The sequence below is a fragment of the Patiria miniata genome, unplaced genomic scaffold (genome assembly GCF_015706575.1).
Source record: "Patiria miniata isolate m_02_andy unplaced genomic scaffold, ASM1570657v1 HiC_scaffold_21, whole genome shotgun sequence".
Taxonomy (NCBI): domain Eukaryota; kingdom Metazoa; phylum Echinodermata; class Asteroidea; order Valvatida; family Asterinidae; genus Patiria; species Patiria miniata.
The window spans coordinates 6,943,316-6,960,978 of NW_024037060.1; the positions used below are offsets into that span (position 1 = coordinate 6,943,316).

Genomic DNA, 17,663 nt, shown 5'->3' on the forward strand with positions numbered 1-17,663 from the left:
GAACAAACAATTGTATACGTCTCCACAGGGCAATTTCTACAGATGAATTTGTCTCCACAAGATTTCTACGAAATAGATTTATGGTTTTTACTCAAAAACTAGGAATTTCCAAGGTATGTATATCCATCGCAAATGGTAGAGTTTTAAAAAAGGGATATTAAGTCCGAATTTCAGCCAAGGAAATTAATTCTGGTTATAAAGTAAGAGCATTTTGAAACTGTACTTTCAAACTCGAAAACCTTAGTACACGAGAAGAAAGAAATGTCTCCACAAGGATACAAATGTCAGTATGTGTGTTCTCATTGCTCTTGTATAAACAGAAAAAAACAAACAACAAATAATACTAAACTCAAATGTACAATTTAGAAGAGAGAGAATTTATAGTGTGGTGATGTGGGCTGGACAAAATTAGCGTGTTTCAAACAAAACTTGTAAGAAGAAGAGAAGGTAAAAATGTTTATAAAAGAAATATGCATCAACGCCGAAAGTTCACCTCCTCTTTGATAAACTCAAAATGACTAATTCTATCAATTCTTGGCAAATCATATGTAAGACGTTTCTGAAGACATCCAAAGACAAAGAAAGTGCACGAAAGTAGACAAGCTACTTGGAGTAGGAGACTTACAGTAGCACCAGTGGCTCCTGGGGCACCGTCAGCGCCGTTCTCGCCGCGCTGACCTACGATACCTTGGAAGCCCATATCACCCTGGGGACCTGCATCTCCCTGTTATGATTTGGGGGAAAAAAAAAAAGCATAACGATAACAAACTGAAGAGCAAAACGTTTTTTTTTAATATGACTGAGCAAAAATGATAGTTTAACCCAAAAAAATTCACAATCTAAAACCAGACAGTGATACATACAAGTCTATGTAAAGCTTTAACATCTGTAACGAACACAGGTTATTGAACCCATTTGTTACTGTACCGCCTAAAACCGCCCTAGCTTTTACTCACCGACTGCCCCAAACATCCTGCACACCCTACGTTTTTTTATGGATTCTTATTTGTAAATAACTACAGTGTAAAACAATGTAGCACAGGTGTTGCTGGATTGAAACCGATTACTTGAAAACTAATCAAAGATATTTGCATTTTTGTTTTGGTGTGCATTTTTGTTTTGTTTTGTTTCGTTTTGCTTTTAGGTGGGTTTTGGCGTTTATTTTTTAATTTTTTTTTGGCTCTCTTCTAGTTTTGAAGAAGGTAACGGAAGATAATTTTTACTTGCGAAAGTTAAATTTGTGAAATAGATATGGAAATCAACCATGGCTCATTTAGTTCCTAAAATTGAGGATATTTTGGAAATAAGGTTTTTTTCTTCAAATTTGGGAATTAAATAGACTCACCTTTGCACCAGTTAATCCCATGGCACCCATTGATCCAGTGGCTCCTTGGGGTCCCTGAAATAAAGAAACAAATAAAAACACTCGTTTTTTTACATTTGGACCGAATTGTGAAACCTGTTGTAAACATACCAAGTTACTAAAGTCTGAGCATACTTTGACTTGAACACAGCAAACGTGGACTGCTTAAAGGGAATGTACATTTGCTCTGGCTGTAATTATCAGTAGTAACTGGATTTGGGAGATTAGAATGTTATAAAGCAAATATTGTTAAACTGACTTGTTTCACATTTTGGGCTTGAAGATGCTGGAAAAACCAAAAAAAAACATCACGTTCTTCTAGTCTGGTTCCCTGACCCCACTTAAGATTAAACGGCGTAGTTTGGCGACATTGGGGAATTGTAAGGTCAGAGAATCAGTCTGGCAGGCTTGTACCCCTTCACAGGTGTGTAATCAATTGCAAAGAAAATGCGGAAAAACTATGAAAACCTAAGAGCACTTTTTGAAAAAAGCCAGTTTTCTCCAACGCTGGTCGGCCGACCAGCGTTGGAAAAATACCAGTTTTCTTGAAAATGTCAGCACACCAGGAGCCACGAATTTACAGGGTGCTTTAAAATGTCATAATAATCCAATAAGACATTTTGTAATAATTTGATCGTTTCGTTTTTTGATGTTTGCAAATGTTGTATCTTCCCTTTAATATAAATTAAGTGTAAGGCGTCTTGAAATACACAAGTTTACCATTATTTACGACAATCAAAACATAACACGATAAAAATATAAAGCGGAAAACTGGCTGATAATACTGCACCATTCCAAAATGCTTTCTAAGAGTCGGTCCTCTAGGCTTGGGTCCAAAGTGACCTTTTTGCCGGACGTAATTTTAAGGAGAAAACAAAATGACACCGACAAATGAAAGGTTACTACTTACGCTATTTCCGATATCACCATCACTGCCATCTTGACCGCGAGTTCCCTGTTTTAAAAAAAGAACGAAGAAAAATTAATTCCATCAGTAAGGACAGTTTCATTTCAAAAATGACATTAATGGATCGATACTGGAGATCAATTTGTTGGAAAATAGAATTGGAAAAATCAAAAGGTTCACTTACGACGGATCCGCGGGGTCCGCGCTCGCCTCTCTCACCTTGGACACCAATGGCACCCTGAGGAAGAAAAGTAAAGTTGTAACATTGTAACAAAAGAGAAGGGGCTCAGGCATCTGCACTAGTAAGGAGGTTGTGGGTTCCAGTTCCGCCTGACCAAGCATGTTATATTAATAATAATAATAATAATAATAACACGATTTATAGCGCACGTTTTCGCAAGTATCAAAATTTTCAGTCTGCCCGTGAAGTTGTCAAGAGAACTGATGTTGCGGATGTTGCGTGACAAGGAATCCCAGCATCGGGGACCAGACACTGAGAAGGCCCTGTCCCCTGCCTTTTTGAATGTGCGTGGAACTCTAAGGTTGTTACTGGAGCGGAGGCCACTACGGCTGGGTGCATTAAGGTTGAGTGATCCCATTATGTACTGCGGCATTGTGTTATGAAGTGCTTTGTGCATGAAAACTGCTGTTTTGAAGTTGATGCGTTGTCTAACTGGTAACCAATGTAATTGGTGAATGAGTGAAAAGGCATGTGTGTATTTGGGTTGAGATAATGTGATACAAACGGCATTGTTTCACATGGACACGTGGTATTTAGTTTAGTGCTTGGACGGTATCCAGAAGGAGGAAATGAAAATTGATCAAAACTACGGCGTTAAATTCTTTGCAAGAGCTTGTTCTGCACTCACACTTGTTTTTCCGGCAGGTCAATGAAAGACAAAAAACAAAATTAGATTTTCATGTGCAATCTTTACATAATCCACTAACGAAAAGTTTCAGAAGCAAAGCTCTGGAAACGATCATCTTGAAGGACACAAGTTAATTTCGGTTTCAAGAAATCGGGGCATCGTGGCTGAAATTTGGTGGACAAAGGTGAGGGTTAGAAAGAGAGAATTTGCAATGACTTCCTTGGACCAATGGAACAAAGCAGAACTGTCAACAAAGTGAAACAAAATTGAAAAGATAAATCTTTGGAAGCAAAATGGGTGTGTGAGAATATCAATTTCCTGGCTATTAGGCTGAGAGTTTTCTAACATTTATGCAGCATGTAGGAAGATTATCAATTGTTATCAATACAATAAGTATATGAATTCAAAAGCCGGGAGGGTTGGGTTGTTACAGCCCGAGGGGTTCATCTACTTGTACGAGATAACTCACTCTTGCTCCTGGGGCTCCAGCAGGTCCGACTGCTCCAGTGGCACCGGTATCACCGGCCTCACCGGTATCACCAAGAGCTCCCTTGCGACCACGAGCACCCTGTAAAAAAAAATTACGAATTTGAAGATTGATGAAAATGTGACTAAAAACCAAGGGCTGGAACCTGAGACCACTGACCTGCCACTCCAGAGCTCGATCAACCTTTCCAATCTTCAACAACAAAAATTAGACTGATGACAGAATCTGAATCGAGCCGGGGCTAGGACCAGAGACCACTGGTTTCTATTCAAGAGCTCTACCGATCTTTGACCAGGCATGCAACTGGGAAATCACCAAAAAAGAGGAAATCCAAATTTTCCCCAGACTTTGTACAGTGTTTTTCTATTTTCAATGGCACACATGGGAAGTAAAAAACAGAGGAAATCAGCTGATCCGAGGAAAAGTTGCATGCCTGTTTGACCCTTTGATGAACTGGAAAGAGTGACGGCAAAAACGTGAGCGAACCAGGATTGGAACCTTTTACCACTGGCATGCAATTCCAGTGCTCCACCAAGTAAAACTAATTAAACCCTGTCTTGACCTGTTAAAATTACTTACTCTCCATCCTTTGTGTCCTTGTGCCCCAGGTCTGCCCGGGTAGCCACCTGCACCCTGTAACAAACCAACAATTCAGAACGTGATCAAGCGTCGATTTTGAAGTTAACATCTGTCCTACGTATTACAAATTGAATTAAAATTAAACTTTGAAGGTACAATGTAGCTTACACTGGACTCTGACTACAGTCAGAAAAGTACATATTTTTTTCTTAAAACAACTTCCATCGAAAGAAAAGTAAGTTATGTTTCCGGTCTTTGTACATTTTTTTCAATTTATCATTTTGTTCGGAGGGTTAAAATTGGAATAAGACTGTACCCGTCTTCCACCTGGGCCAGGAGCTCCGATTGATCCAGGGCTACCGTTGCTTCCCTGCCAAAAAAAAAAATTAAAAACAAACAAATTAAATAAATGAGTATAAAGATAACTCTCAGTGACTGGCAGTTCCCACAGATCTAACTTCCAGAAAAGAAAAATAGGAATTTCAACATTTTATTAATCTCCAATCTACAACAGAAATTCCTAAAATAAGTGCTATTTAAACACCAAACACAACATGCTTTTACTGCAAAAATTCAAACAAGTGTAAATGCTACACTCCAAAAATGATGTACAAAAACATAACATCCCAGGACGTGCCTTTTGCTTGAAACTAGGCGCCCATATTTTTCCCAGTGATTATTAATGGATAAGTTGTTGTTTTCTGACAAAAAAAAAAATATTGATTTTGTTTTTGTTTTGTTGAAAAAGAAAATTTTAGACTGCCTTACATCTCTGCCCTCATCACCATCAGGTCCTCTTGGGCCAGCCGGTCCGGAACGTCCCTGAAAACCACAAAAAAAATATGAATAACAATGGTTTTAGAATATTAACCCAATTGTTTTGCAAGAAAACAAATTGTTTGAAATAGCTTTATGAGATTGACCTAAAAAGTACTTTACATAAAAAAACCCCGTTATTTGCCTATTAAACGGCAAGCCAATCAAGGTACAGGCCTACCGAGAAGTGTAGGGGAAAAAAAACATAAGAAATGAAAATGTTGAAACACTAAAACCAACAATTAGGGAACTTTTACCTTAATATTAAAAACGGTGCATCATTTTAGGTAAAATTATTGGCACAAATACGTGCGATTTTTGCATGAATTACAACAAAAGGCTGAGAGAAAAATAACAACGTACAGGTCGGCCAACAGGTCCGCTCTCTCCTTGAACTCCTTGCATACCTTGGGCTCCCTGAACAGGGTAAAAAAAAAAATGTGAATAATAATGATCTCAAAATTCAAAATACAAACTTGGCTTTCACTAATACATCAAGAACGCAACCTTAAGGTATTTGAATGAAGGGGATAGTAAACTAGTAAAACTCTGAGTTTATAATTTGATCTTTTGGAGAGTTTGAGTATTTCGACAGTGAGTTTGATTTTTTTTGTTTTTAATGAAAATGCGGGAGAACCCACTCCAATGTCTGCCTAAAAAAATGTACAAATTTGGAAACTTTCGGTCCAAGCTAGACATAATTCCCAAACTCTCTGATCTTTCATCCCGGCCATGTCAGCTGACAACCCATGTGAGGGAGGGGTCACATGACAAGTCAGGTGGCAGAACTCACGCGTTGTCCAGAGGCTCCGGGTGCGCCGGGTGGTCCAGGAGGTCCCTGAAAAAAAAAGAAGGGAAAAAAGACAGGAAAATCAGACACAAATTTTAAAAGACCTTAAATTCAATCTCACCAACTTCTATTTAATTCTGCTTTGGGAAAAAAACGGGTCACTGATCTCTATACAAAGACTGGATAAGGTTCAGAAAGCTGCAGAGGAAAGCTGGTGGAGTGTCATGGCCTAGCGGTTAAGAGCACCGGACTCATGTTCTGGTGTTTCAGAGGCAACAGTGATGTGGGTTCGAGCCCAGGCGCGGACTCTTGTGCTCTTAAGCAAGGCACTTAACCATTCTTGCTTTGTCCTTCGGATGGGACACAAAGCAGTAGGTCCTGTGTGTTGTATAAGGCCTAACGCATGTAAAAGAACCCAGTTATCGCTAAGAGAAGGGGTTCGCCCCGGTGTTTCTGGCAGGAAGGATGTGTATACCCTGCCCGTGTGACCCCTGAGAAGGGGTGTTGGTGCAGTATTCATCAAGACAAGACAAAGCTATTTGAAGCCGTATTGAAAAAACCAGCTGGTGACCTCTACAGGACAATTTGCCGTCTTTATCAGCAGTTGTGATTTACTTTTGTAACATCGTGGTTCACCTGGTTTACCTCTATTCCACCACCACTGACCATGGTTCACAGTTTTCAAACGTTGTGGTTTACTTTTTGAATGCCGCATTTCACTTTTTGTGACGTTTTGGAAATATAATCACGACGGAAATGTCCTGTTTAGAACATCACAATACGTATGCGTGCCATAATGTGCGAGCTGGATACAGCGCGCGCTGTATGTACGCATAGAACATACATATATCAGCGGCCATTTTGGGAAGATCGAAGGCGAACTGGTTAAAATGCAAAATTCAACTGTGTAAATGGTTTATCGGCATCTGCTATCCAGTCTTTATTAAGAGATCAGTGGACCTGGTGCCAATTTCTGCTAAGCACCGAAAATCTTTTGCTTAGCAGAAACAGGTTACCGGCCAACATGTCATGCGTTGTCTACTGCTTTGTGACTGGTATTCAGCCGATTCTTGCTTAGCACGTAAATTTTGCTAAGCAGTATTTTCTGATTAGCAGCACTGTAAAATTGGACTCTGTCTGGCCATGTCCAAATTACTTGGCTACGGCTTGAAATTACACGAGTCTATGGTAGCGGCTGCAGCCACTTCACATAGACCCGTGTGTAATTTCCAGTAGCCGTAGCTTAGTAATTCAGACACGGCCATTTCTAAAAAATCACCCATCTTACCTGGATGACTTGCTGTGGTGCTCTGTTGTATCCCCCGGCATAGCCTGGTCCCTTCATGGATCCGTAGTTTTGTTGGTAAGTTGGGGCAAGTGCCTAGATTAAAAGAAAAATAAACATTGAGTAAAATTCTTTCTCTGGAAAACTACTCAGCCTTTAATGTAAATTAAAATTGTAATTTGTGCATTTTGTTCGTTTGAAGCAACAAAAGTGTTCAAAATCTAATGAAGGATACTGAACAACTAACCTGATGACGTTTCAGCTCAGCTTCAGCTGTATATTCCGAGAAAAACAGCATTCTAGGATCTCAATTTCAAATCAAAAGTTGCTGAATCATGTTTTGAATTGTTTTGAATTGCAGCTATACGCGATGTTGCGCACTGATCCGACGAATTGTAGCAACCGCGAGCACCTGTGCGTCGTGCCAATGCTTGCGTGCACTGCGCCGAATAACAAAACGAACTAATAATTTAAATTTCCCTACGGTGCGTCTTAAGATGCACGATTGGAAAGGCCTTCTTTCGTTGATTACTTCAAAATGATAGCTTGGCAGAAAGATTGATTTCACAGGGAGTTTAGTCCACTTACTATCTTTCAACCAAGTTTGTTTTTCAACAATAATACGCCAGTCACTTTTTCGGATGGCTGCAAATGATGGACTATAGCTTCAACCGTGAACGACGGATTTCTAAGTAACTCTCAAGAATAAATGTGAGGCGTTCTGGCAAAATGAGACACAACTAGGCAGAGGTCGAAATGCTTGGTGGTTATTAGGGAAAAGAATAAAATTCTCCCTACAGTACACTTTGTTTTGCTCTTCAGTTGGACATTCTGTTAACAAGTTATGGCTGTTTAATGTTTGCATTTATATCAACATGAAAAAAAAATAAGATACTGTAAAAAAGAAGGTCTACAAAGTTTTGAGTTTTTGTATTCGTGAAAATATGCCAATTGTTTTCCCTTGAAATCACTTTATTCCACGATTTTTATACTATCTCTTTTTAAATTATTTGTAGTAGACACATAAAAGATTACAAATATCAAAGTAATCCCCATTAGTTTTTTTTGCATTTTTCTCCACACAGTTCCATCTAATTTTTGCCAGAGTGACTCACAAATGAGAATGATTTTATTTTTAAGTGGCTTCACCTCTCCAGGGGGTCCTGGTGGTCCTGGGGGTCCTTCCGGTCCTCCGTATCCTTGGAGACCATCGTCACCTCGTTGTCCCTAATCAACAACAACATAAACAAACATGGACCGAAATTCAAAACAAGTGGACAACCCTCACGGATGAACTGCTCATGCGTTTGAGTCTACCGAGAAATTTCAGATTGATTTTGTTTTCTGACTGCAGTGGCTTTTATTGGAAAAAAAAAACCCAACAAATGAAGTTGGAGAGATGGAAAAATGTCTTAGTTTACAGTGACCTTCTTAAATGAGTTTGACCCTTGACCTTGATCATTGCAGCTCACTGCACACTGGCTCATATCAGAGAATCTTAACAGTAAAGTTTTTACAGAAACTTCCTGAAATGCAGGGATGAAGTACCCTTTGAATTATTCCACAGTACTTCACAAAGGCAAGGTATGATATTTTTTTTAATGATGGTTTGTTAAAGATTACACATTATGTAATAAAACCAAATGTAAGTAGCACACTTACCTTCAGACCACTTGGTCCCATGCGGCCAGGATAACCCTTTGGTCCAGAGAATCCCTGAAGAGATTCAAATTGTTTGAAACTTGTAAAATTTGTGGGCAATAAGTGTGGGGAGTCAGGTTGGCGTAGCGGTACTTTCCTCGCCTTCCACCGTTGTGACCTGGGTGCGAATCCCGCCCGGGCCAATATGTGGATTAGGTTTTTAGTCCCTACCTGATTCTGTGGGTTTCCCCCAGACTGTTCTTCTGGGCTTTTCCTCCCACCTCTAAAACTGTCATTCCTTCTCAATGTCTTCTTTCCACAGGTTTCTGGCTTTCGAGCTACAGTGCCTAAGGCACTTTTGAGGAATCCAAGGTTTCATTACCAGAAAGTAGTAAACTAAAAGTAAAATAAAATAAAATAAAATAGTTTTCACATTGCGATTTCAGGCCGAAGGTTTGCGTTAACCTGAAATCTAATTTTTTTTTTTTTAAACTGAAGTAACGTGAACAACTCTACATCTTCATTTGAGAAAAGAGATTACATATGCACCAAAATGCAAAAAGATGGTGTCATTTCTTGCTGCGGTAGTTCCAGCTACTACAGTTCTTTTCCCAGATACAACACGATTAGCGGAAGGATAGGTTGATGCTAATAACAGTAAATAACACTCTCAAATTAAAAAGAGCAAGGTTTAAAAAAATAGTTTCATATCTAAAGGGGTGAAAATTCCACATACTGCCGGTCCTGAGACTCCTGGGTGGCCAGGGGGTCCAATCATGGGAAAGTCCTGCATCATACAGAGACAAAGAGAAAAAAGATAAATATAGATACAAAATTGATAACAAAATTCCAATACTATGTGACAGAAGTTTTGTATTCTCAAGAGATCTTCTACAGTTTTATCTCAAAATATCTTGTCCTCCTCACTTTTCAGAATTTTCTTGTTTTCAGGTCATTAAATTGAGAGGGCAATGTCATTGAAAGACTTGACAGAACATGTCGTCGCGTGAGTGGGGTGGTGGTTTGGAAGAGAGAAATACATTTTCCTCAAGTTTTGTATGGAAATAAAAGTTCAAATATATCAAATGACAAGGATCTATATGTCAGTTATATAAAACAAATATTGAGTGGCTTTAAATTGTGAAATAGGAGGAATATTATCGCTCGGTAAAATCTGGACTTTTCCAGTTCACTCGGCTTCGTCTTGTGAAATGGAAAAGACCAGATTTTACCTTGCGATAATATTCCTCCCATTCCAAGCTGAGCCACTCAATATTTGTATATCAAAATGAAAAAATGTCTTAATGAGAAAGAAGACTTTTACTTTACTCTACGTGACAGATTAATAATAAACCTTTTTTTTTTCTAATTTGAAGACAGACTTACAGAAACACGAGCCGGTTCTCCGGGGTATCCCTTTTCCCCCGGTGGTCCTCTTTCGGGCTAGTCATGACCAAAAAATAAGAAAAGAAAAGATTGTTCTTTTTAGAAAGAGTGTGCTAAAATCTTAGGGGAAAAAAATGACCAACACTTTACATGAGATCGCAGGTTTGGTTTTGCAGGCTGATGAAAAATAAGGGTTTAATCTGAAAAAAATGAAATTGGAATTCTTGTGACATCAATATTTCAATGAAGAAAATACAACTGTTGATTGTTTCTTATCAGGGATGCAACAGGCATTTCAGACATGCAAGGCATTCCTGCGATTGTTTTTTTTTTTTTTCAATATGATAACATTTTTCCAATGAGAACAAAAATGATCCACTTTTCTGAGTTTTACAAGTCCGACAAATATTATTGGTGATTCTTTTCATTGTGGTTGAATGGCTTACCTTGACGGCTGCGATGATTAATACCAAAATTGAAGCCATCCACCAAGAGGGTTTGGTTGACGTGGGAGGAAAACAGAAACAGTTATGAATACAGTCAAAACGATAAAATGAAAAGTTTTCACAAACAGCACCATCACAGACCTAGTCCGATACCAATGTTAAATACTGACTTGCTCTGAAAGTTGTGTTTACTTCCTGACAACCTGTGGTCACAACTGGTTAATTTACTTACTTTGGGCTCATAATCATTTACATTACACTACGACACCTTTAAGTTTACCGGCGAGACTTTTCAGGACGTTTGCTTCTTACCCTTGACACAATTTAGTTTTTTACACTTCCTCAAGGCCCCCTCACGAGCGCCAGCCAAAGTAAAATCAAAAGAGGACTGCTCTGACTTTGTGAGCTCGACACACACATAACCGCCGCCCTCTTCACAAGGCACGTCATCTTTATTGATGCGGGCGGCCAGGTTGTTGAAGGTCAGTCTTGTGCCTGACCTCAGGGAACGACTGCTCATCTCAGGGGTCAGGGTCTGGCTATCAAGCGTCCGGACTTTGACAGTTCCATCGGGATCGTTTGAGACATAACTTTTCAGCCGCCAAAGGTTTCGTCCGCTGGCGTCACCGCTGTTGGGGTTGGAGGTCACGGTAACGTCAAATTCAATCTCGGTGGTTTCATCAGTGATGTCAAAGTCGTCACCTCTCAATTCAGTGCTGTCAATTGTGACGCCTGAAAAGTGACATCAAAATTGCATTAATAAATGGCACAAATTCAACATAAGATATGCTGTCTTGGATGATAGTCATAATTTCTTGAATGACCAATTTGAAAGTTTGGCCAATTGATATCCATAACTACTAACCTGTGACACTCAACAGAAAAAAATATACACACAATACAAAGGAAAAGCCCACTTTCCTCATAAGTTTATCTCTTACCTTCTGTCTTTAAAAAAGTAATTATCTTCTCCAAACGTCTAGAGTCACTTTAAAGTTAAATATAGTGTTTTTTTCTTCATTTTTTTTTTAACAACAATTGTCAAATTGAATATGTTTCCTAAATTTAAGTTTCAGTAACCAAAATGAATTCATACCGTCACATTTTTGACGGATGCACTTTCTCAGAACGCTTCGATCGGGAACCGGTGTAAACTCAAATGGCGGGTCTGGTCTGGTACCCTGATTCAGCTCGGCGCACAGGTACCGCACATCATTGCAAGTCAGGCCCTTCATGTTGAAGTTGGTGTCCACCATACCGAAGTCGATGTTCTCGCCGGGGTACGCGTCCTTGTTGCGCTGGTAGTTGCTAAAGACTCCCGGCTGTTCATTAAAACGTTGTCCGGCGCCATTCTCGTACTGGCTGCCATACATGGTGAGGTCCCAAAGGTTGTCGCCATAGACACCACCACTGTCGGGAGTGACGACTGCCTCGAGGTCAAGCATGACTCGATTATAGGGGTCATTCTCTTTCAAGACGGAGTAATCGTTGCCTACAATGTTCAGGCCACGAACCTTTACACCTTTAAAAAAATTGCGTGGAAAACAAAACAAAACATACTTTTAGAGCCAAAAAAGCATACCCTTTTGCCTGTGATTAAATAGTTGTTACACAGTTTGAGAAATCTAAAACCAAGAAATATTGAAAAGCGAAATTCCATAATTACTGCAAACCATATGGCTGCCAAACAGCTTATACAGAACTCAGTCTTCTCTAACTTCATATTTTAAAATTTTGTTAGGATGCTGGCCACTTTCTTAGAAAAATACGGAAATTAAAGTGTCAAAGTCAGGAAATGTTTGACCTATGTAACAAACTTTACAATATACTTGGCTTTACTTTAAATGAAACAAGCTGGAAATTTGACACTAACCTTTGCGGCATTCCTGATCCTTACACTTGGTCACGACCTCTCCACCACGAGCGGTCTCAAATTTGAAGTCAGGCTGTGCCCTCAGACCCTTGGCATACTCCACGCAGAGGTACTGGAACTCCGACTCGCATCCGATGGCCGAAAGGTCAAACTCGGTGTCGATCTCGGGGAAGGACAGTGTCTGTCCGGCGGTCAGGTCACGGCTGGATTGGGGACGGTTCAGGATCTGGCGTCTGAGTCCGATCTGCCTTCCCTTGCCGTCGGGTCTGGTGGAACCGAAGATGCCCACCCTCCACATGCTGTCTCCAGTGGCGCTGCCAGCAGATGGTCTCGGTTCCACGTCAACAGAGAGTCTAATCGGTGACGGTCGACCGGAGACGACTTTGTCGGACAACACTTCCATGTTCCAGTCCATGTCATCGATGATAACGCCTGAGGAATTTTTTTTTATAAAAAATGTGAGTATAACTTATAATTACAACTACATTGATAAACGACAAAGATGGTATGTTTAAAACAACAACTCTGCGAAAAGATTAAGCAGTGGTCAATCAATGATTCACAGACATTACAATATTTCACTAGAGACATACAATCTAAATACTTCTTTTTGTTCTTGGGCTTATCTGGTGGAGCTGCTCAGCACAGAACTTTGCTAAGTACTGGGTGCAGAAATGTGCAAATAACTGCTTAGCAAAAACAGGTTACCAGCTAAACGTTTTACACAGTATCTATTCCTGCTGACTGGTTCCCATTTGACCACTAAATACTTGACAAGTGAATCAGCTGAGCATAGTATGAATTTGGTCCTGGCCCTGAATGGACTTACCTCTGCACATTTTATCAGGCACCTCCATACAGTCTCGGAGTACTCTCTCATTGGGGACAGGGGTGAGCTCAAAATCGCGCGAGGAGCTGGGATTACGGCTGAACTCCGTACACAGGTACTTCAGTTTCTTGCAGTCGACCCCCGTCATGTCGTAATCGGTGTTGATGGTCTGGAAGTTCAGAGTTTCGCCGGGATTCATAAGCTCCTGGCTGCTGAAGTAATCTGAGAGGATTTGCTCTTGTGGGTTGTAGCGCGGGCCCTGTCCGTTCGGGCGCTCGCTGCCGTACATGTTCAGACGCCACATATTGCGGCCTACCATCGGGACGCTCTGGTCGGTGGTCTGCACGATGGTGTCCACCTGGAGAGAGTTATCGGTCTTGCCCTCATACAAATCACCGCCGACGAGAGTGGAATCGACTCCAGACACATATACACCTGTTGGTCAATGGCCCAACCAACATTTATGTTAAAACAGTACCTCAAATAATCATTTGCAAAATGGTACTGTTTTCCACAAAAACCAAAACACACAAGAAGCCCATAATGACAAAAGCTATTGTAAAGCAAAGTAATGCACTTGCATTTTTTCCCCCCAAAGCTAATTTTTGGTTAAACACATCAATGTACATGCATTTAATCTTTTACTGAGAAATAGTCGCAAATTGTACTACTACAGTACAGAAGTTCACATATTTTGGTATCAAGGAATTAAGCCAATGGTGGTCATACCTTCAGTGAAAACATTTTTTTATTACAAATTTTTTTCAAACTACGTGTTATTTACTTTTAAACATTTGTTTGAACAGTGAAGACAATATTGATCTTTGACCATCTATTTTACCTTTTACTGTTTAATTGCAACACCAAGGAAACTTCGGAAAAACTTGTTGAGATTTTTAAAAATCAGACATGATACAGAGCGAGTTAAGCAAGGGTCTATCTAAACCCTCAATACCAGGAGTGACGATACTCACCTCCACAGTCTGCAGGCTTACAGCTGATGAGGGAATCCCCGGGGCCGGCTGTTCTGAATGAATACCTTGGGTTGGCATACACACCCTTCTCAAACTCCAAGCAGAGGTATCCGTACTCCCCGCATCCCAGGTCTTCCATGGGCAGCCTGGTGCTGATGTCATTGAACTGGATGGGGCCGCCGGCCGGCATGGATCTAGCCTGGTTGAATCCATCTAGGATCTGTGATCTCTCCGGTTGCCTCTGGCCGGAACCGTCTGCGTTGCGACTGCCGAAGAGGTTCATCTTCCACAGGCCGGTACCGTCCAGCTCACGGCTCTCTGGAGTCGTCCGAACCGTTGCATCGATGGCAAGTGGGGTCGGCATCCCGTACTGCATTGTGCCAGTCTCATAACTCCAATCCATTTCAGTGACTGTCACACCTGTTTTTAATCAATCAAAAATAAAAGTGAAGTTTAATATTACACCTGCAAATGGGATGATGCGACATGAAGAAAAAATAAGAGACTGGCAGTGAAATGTAATGTGAACAACACATCAATGCATACCTTTGCATCTGTCTCCAAGCTCAGTGCAGGAAACCAGGGCTCTCTCATTTGGCTCGGCAACAAATGTATAATCGGGATCGGCATCAGGATTCTTGCGCAGCTCCGTGCACAGGTACTTGACATCTTCGCACTGCAGCCCTCTCATGTCAAAGCTGACTTGGGTGTTGGGGAATGGCAGATCGGAGTCTGTCTCCAGGGTTTGATCCCTCTGGGGCTGGCTCAAGACTTGCTCCTGGTAGGCCAGTTTACGACCGCGTCCGTCGCGGTTGGCGCTGCCGTACATGCCCACGTTCCAGAGGTTTGAACCGGAGACTTCGGTGGAGCCTTCGCCGGTAACACCTGTGATGTCCATGGTCAACTGATTATCCATCTTCTCCTCAATAACTGGACCGTCTCCGCCGATGGAGGACTCCAAACCAGTAAACACAGCACCTGCAATGAATAAAACAAATTTTTTTTGTTGAAAAATATTCAACAATTCGATTTTTCAACATAACCTTCCCAACCTTGCTCATTCCGTTCTCTAGTAACATCCTTAAGAATTTTTTTTTTCCATCGCCTACCTGCTTTGTGGATCTCATTAACCATTGAAATTTGTTGTTCCACATCACCTTTCTCCATCAAAAAAGCTGTCAACAGTTTTTGTTCCCAGAGTAATGTTGCAGTGGTGGACAGCAGTATGGGTAAAATTTTACTAAAATAGAAGTGAGTGTTATATTTCATAATTATTTATATTTTGTTTTACTGTCAATTTTCCCTCCACTTCACATTTTAAATGGGCAGACTGTACCTTCGGGTGATAGGATTTTTTTCCCCTCCACGGCCTTGCCTTCTTCAAATCTATTTTTTCTTGTGCTGATTTTTTTTTTTATTGTGGGTTTATAACGTTATTGTATCTATTCATGTGGAGAGAAATACAATAATAATAATGATTAACAAATCTATCTTATCTTTATGTCTGCCGTTTAATTTCAAAAGCTGTTGCGAAAACTGTTCTGCTGCATGAACAAGAGGAGCGTTTGACAGGAGCGTTAGTTATCAAATTTGACTTACGAGCTGAGCACTTCTGTTTCTTGCAAGATGTCAGAACGTTGTCCGTCACGTCAGAACGGCCGCTGACTTCGAATCGGAAGTCTGGCTCAGGCATATCTCCCTTGGTGAACTCGGCGCAGACGTAGCCGTACTCGTTGCAGCCGATGGAGCCAATGTCAAAGTCCACCTGCTGGTTCCGGATGTTCATTCTCTGGCCTCCCCTGAGTGTCGTGGAGGCACCGGCCGGATTGAGAGCCTGACTGACGTAACCGAAGCGGTCGGTTGGATCGCCGTCGGCGCTACGGCTTCCGTACATGCCCATCTTCCACAGCCCGGTGCCGGACAGGTCCCGGCTGCCGCTCCTGGTGTCGAGCTGGGCGTCGAAACTGACGGGTGTCTGCTGTCCAGGAATGGGAGTACCAGGGTCGTAACTCCAGTCAAATCGCTCAGCAATAACTCCTATCGGTACAATCAGATGAGACCAAAAAAAAAGTGTTTAGACTAGGTCTTGGTGAAATGGTTGAACTTGGTGATTTGTCATGTGAAATTGAGATGATATATCTACAGGCATGCAACTGTACAATCACAAAAAAAGAGGAAATTCCAAAATTCAGAAGACTTTGTACAGTGTTTTCCTATTGTTAATGGCTGAAATGGGAATAAAAAAGAGAGGAAATCAGCTGATCCCAGGAAAAGTTGCATGCCTGTATCTAGGAACAAAACTCCTGTCAAATCAATCAGCGATAAAACCCAAGGAGCCTATGGAGGGAATCAAATTAAATTCAAATATGTGAGCGAAAGGGTTGTACACAGCAATTCTCTGTCTCTCTCCCTGTGACAGAGAACTTCAACAAATTTGATTTTTTTTTCCTAACAATTTCTTTTAAACTTGTAACTTTTATTTAAATAAAAAAAGCCCTTTTGTTTTTAAATTTGGATAACTGCAACTCCCTGAAAAATGGCTGTTGTTTTACGTTGCTATTATGCCTCATAAGTAACAAAATTTCAGGTTTGCTTGAATTATTGTCAAGCTCCAAGTACCTCATAATTTCAAAGTGTTTTTGCTGCACATCTAATTCAAAAGTGAATGACTTTTCGTTTGCTAAAAAAACCCAGCATTTTTTTTTCAGGGTGAAACTGGAAAATAGTGCGGACAGAGCAACATTACAATGAAGGCTGGGTTGTATTTTTGAATACAAACCTGAGCATTCTGCAGGCACGCAACTCCTCAAGACATCCTCGTTGGGTTCAGGGGTCAGTGTGAAGTCTGGGTTGGGGTTATCTCCCTTCCGCATCTTGAGGCAGATGTACTTGACGTCTTCGCAGGTCAGGCCCGTCATGTCAAAGTTGAAGTCGACGTTGCCGTAGTCCAGGCGGGTGCTCTCTGCCGGCAGGAAATCCTTGCTGGTCTGCTGCTGGTTGAAGACTTGCGTCTGCTCACCCAGCATCTTGCCCGAGCCGTCGGCGTTGGGACTTCCGTAGGCGCTCAGCGCCCACATGCCGTCGCCCACAATGCCCGTGCCGCCACCGGTAGCGGAGTAAGCGATAGAGTATGGGTTGCTGGCTCTGCCGTCTGCTACCTTGCCACTGTTGAGTCGGGCACTGGTACTGGTGATGGTGGTTCCTACATTTAGGAATCAACCAAATAATCATTATACAACTTGAAATCATCTGTCGCCAATTATAACTACATGTATTATGTTCAACAGTCTTTTTTTCTTTTGGACGAAATATGCAGTTTCAAGTTATCATTAAGGAGCAAAATTTCAAAAAAGGTACATACAAATGACAGACACATACATTGAGATGCACAAAATATACAAACACAACTTGCGTACAC

At 41.1% G+C, this 17,663-nt stretch overlaps 1 protein-coding gene across 2 annotated transcripts in view; it reads right to left on the reverse strand.

Annotated features, from left to right (window-relative positions):
* The window catches only part of LOC119729772 (collagen alpha-2(V) chain-like), a 58,050-nt gene that overhangs the window by 26,798 nt on the left and 13,589 nt on the right, over positions 1-17,663 (reverse strand). For both annotated transcript variants that reach the window (XM_038202512.1, XM_038202513.1), the window contains 24 exons: positions 17,025-17,447; positions 15,845-16,282; positions 14,792-15,223; positions 14,246-14,665; positions 13,272-13,706; positions 12,443-12,874; positions 11,666-12,091; positions 10,882-11,301; positions 10,570-10,577; positions 10,124-10,180; positions 9,474-9,524; positions 8,759-8,812; positions 8,246-8,323; positions 7,100-7,192; positions 5,815-5,859; positions 5,385-5,438; positions 4,974-5,027; positions 4,522-4,575; positions 4,206-4,259; positions 3,609-3,707; positions 2,455-2,508; positions 2,274-2,318; positions 1,346-1,399; positions 626-724 (listed from right to left, as the gene is read on the reverse strand). In XM_038202512.1, coding sequence (XP_038058440.1) covers positions 626-724; positions 1,346-1,399; positions 2,274-2,318; positions 2,455-2,508; positions 3,609-3,707; positions 4,206-4,259; positions 4,522-4,575; positions 4,974-5,027; positions 5,385-5,438; positions 5,815-5,859; positions 7,100-7,192; positions 8,246-8,323; positions 8,759-8,812; positions 9,474-9,524; positions 10,124-10,180; positions 10,570-10,577; positions 10,882-11,301; positions 11,666-12,091; positions 12,443-12,874; positions 13,272-13,706; positions 14,246-14,665; positions 14,792-15,223; positions 15,845-16,282; positions 17,025-17,447 — 4,379 coding nt within the window. The remainder of the gene's footprint in view (positions 1-625; positions 725-1,345; positions 1,400-2,273; positions 2,319-2,454; positions 2,509-3,608; positions 3,708-4,205; positions 4,260-4,521; positions 4,576-4,973; positions 5,028-5,384; positions 5,439-5,814; positions 5,860-7,099; positions 7,193-8,245; positions 8,324-8,758; positions 8,813-9,473; positions 9,525-10,123; positions 10,181-10,569; positions 10,578-10,881; positions 11,302-11,665; positions 12,092-12,442; positions 12,875-13,271; positions 13,707-14,245; positions 14,666-14,791; positions 15,224-15,844; positions 16,283-17,024; positions 17,448-17,663) is intronic.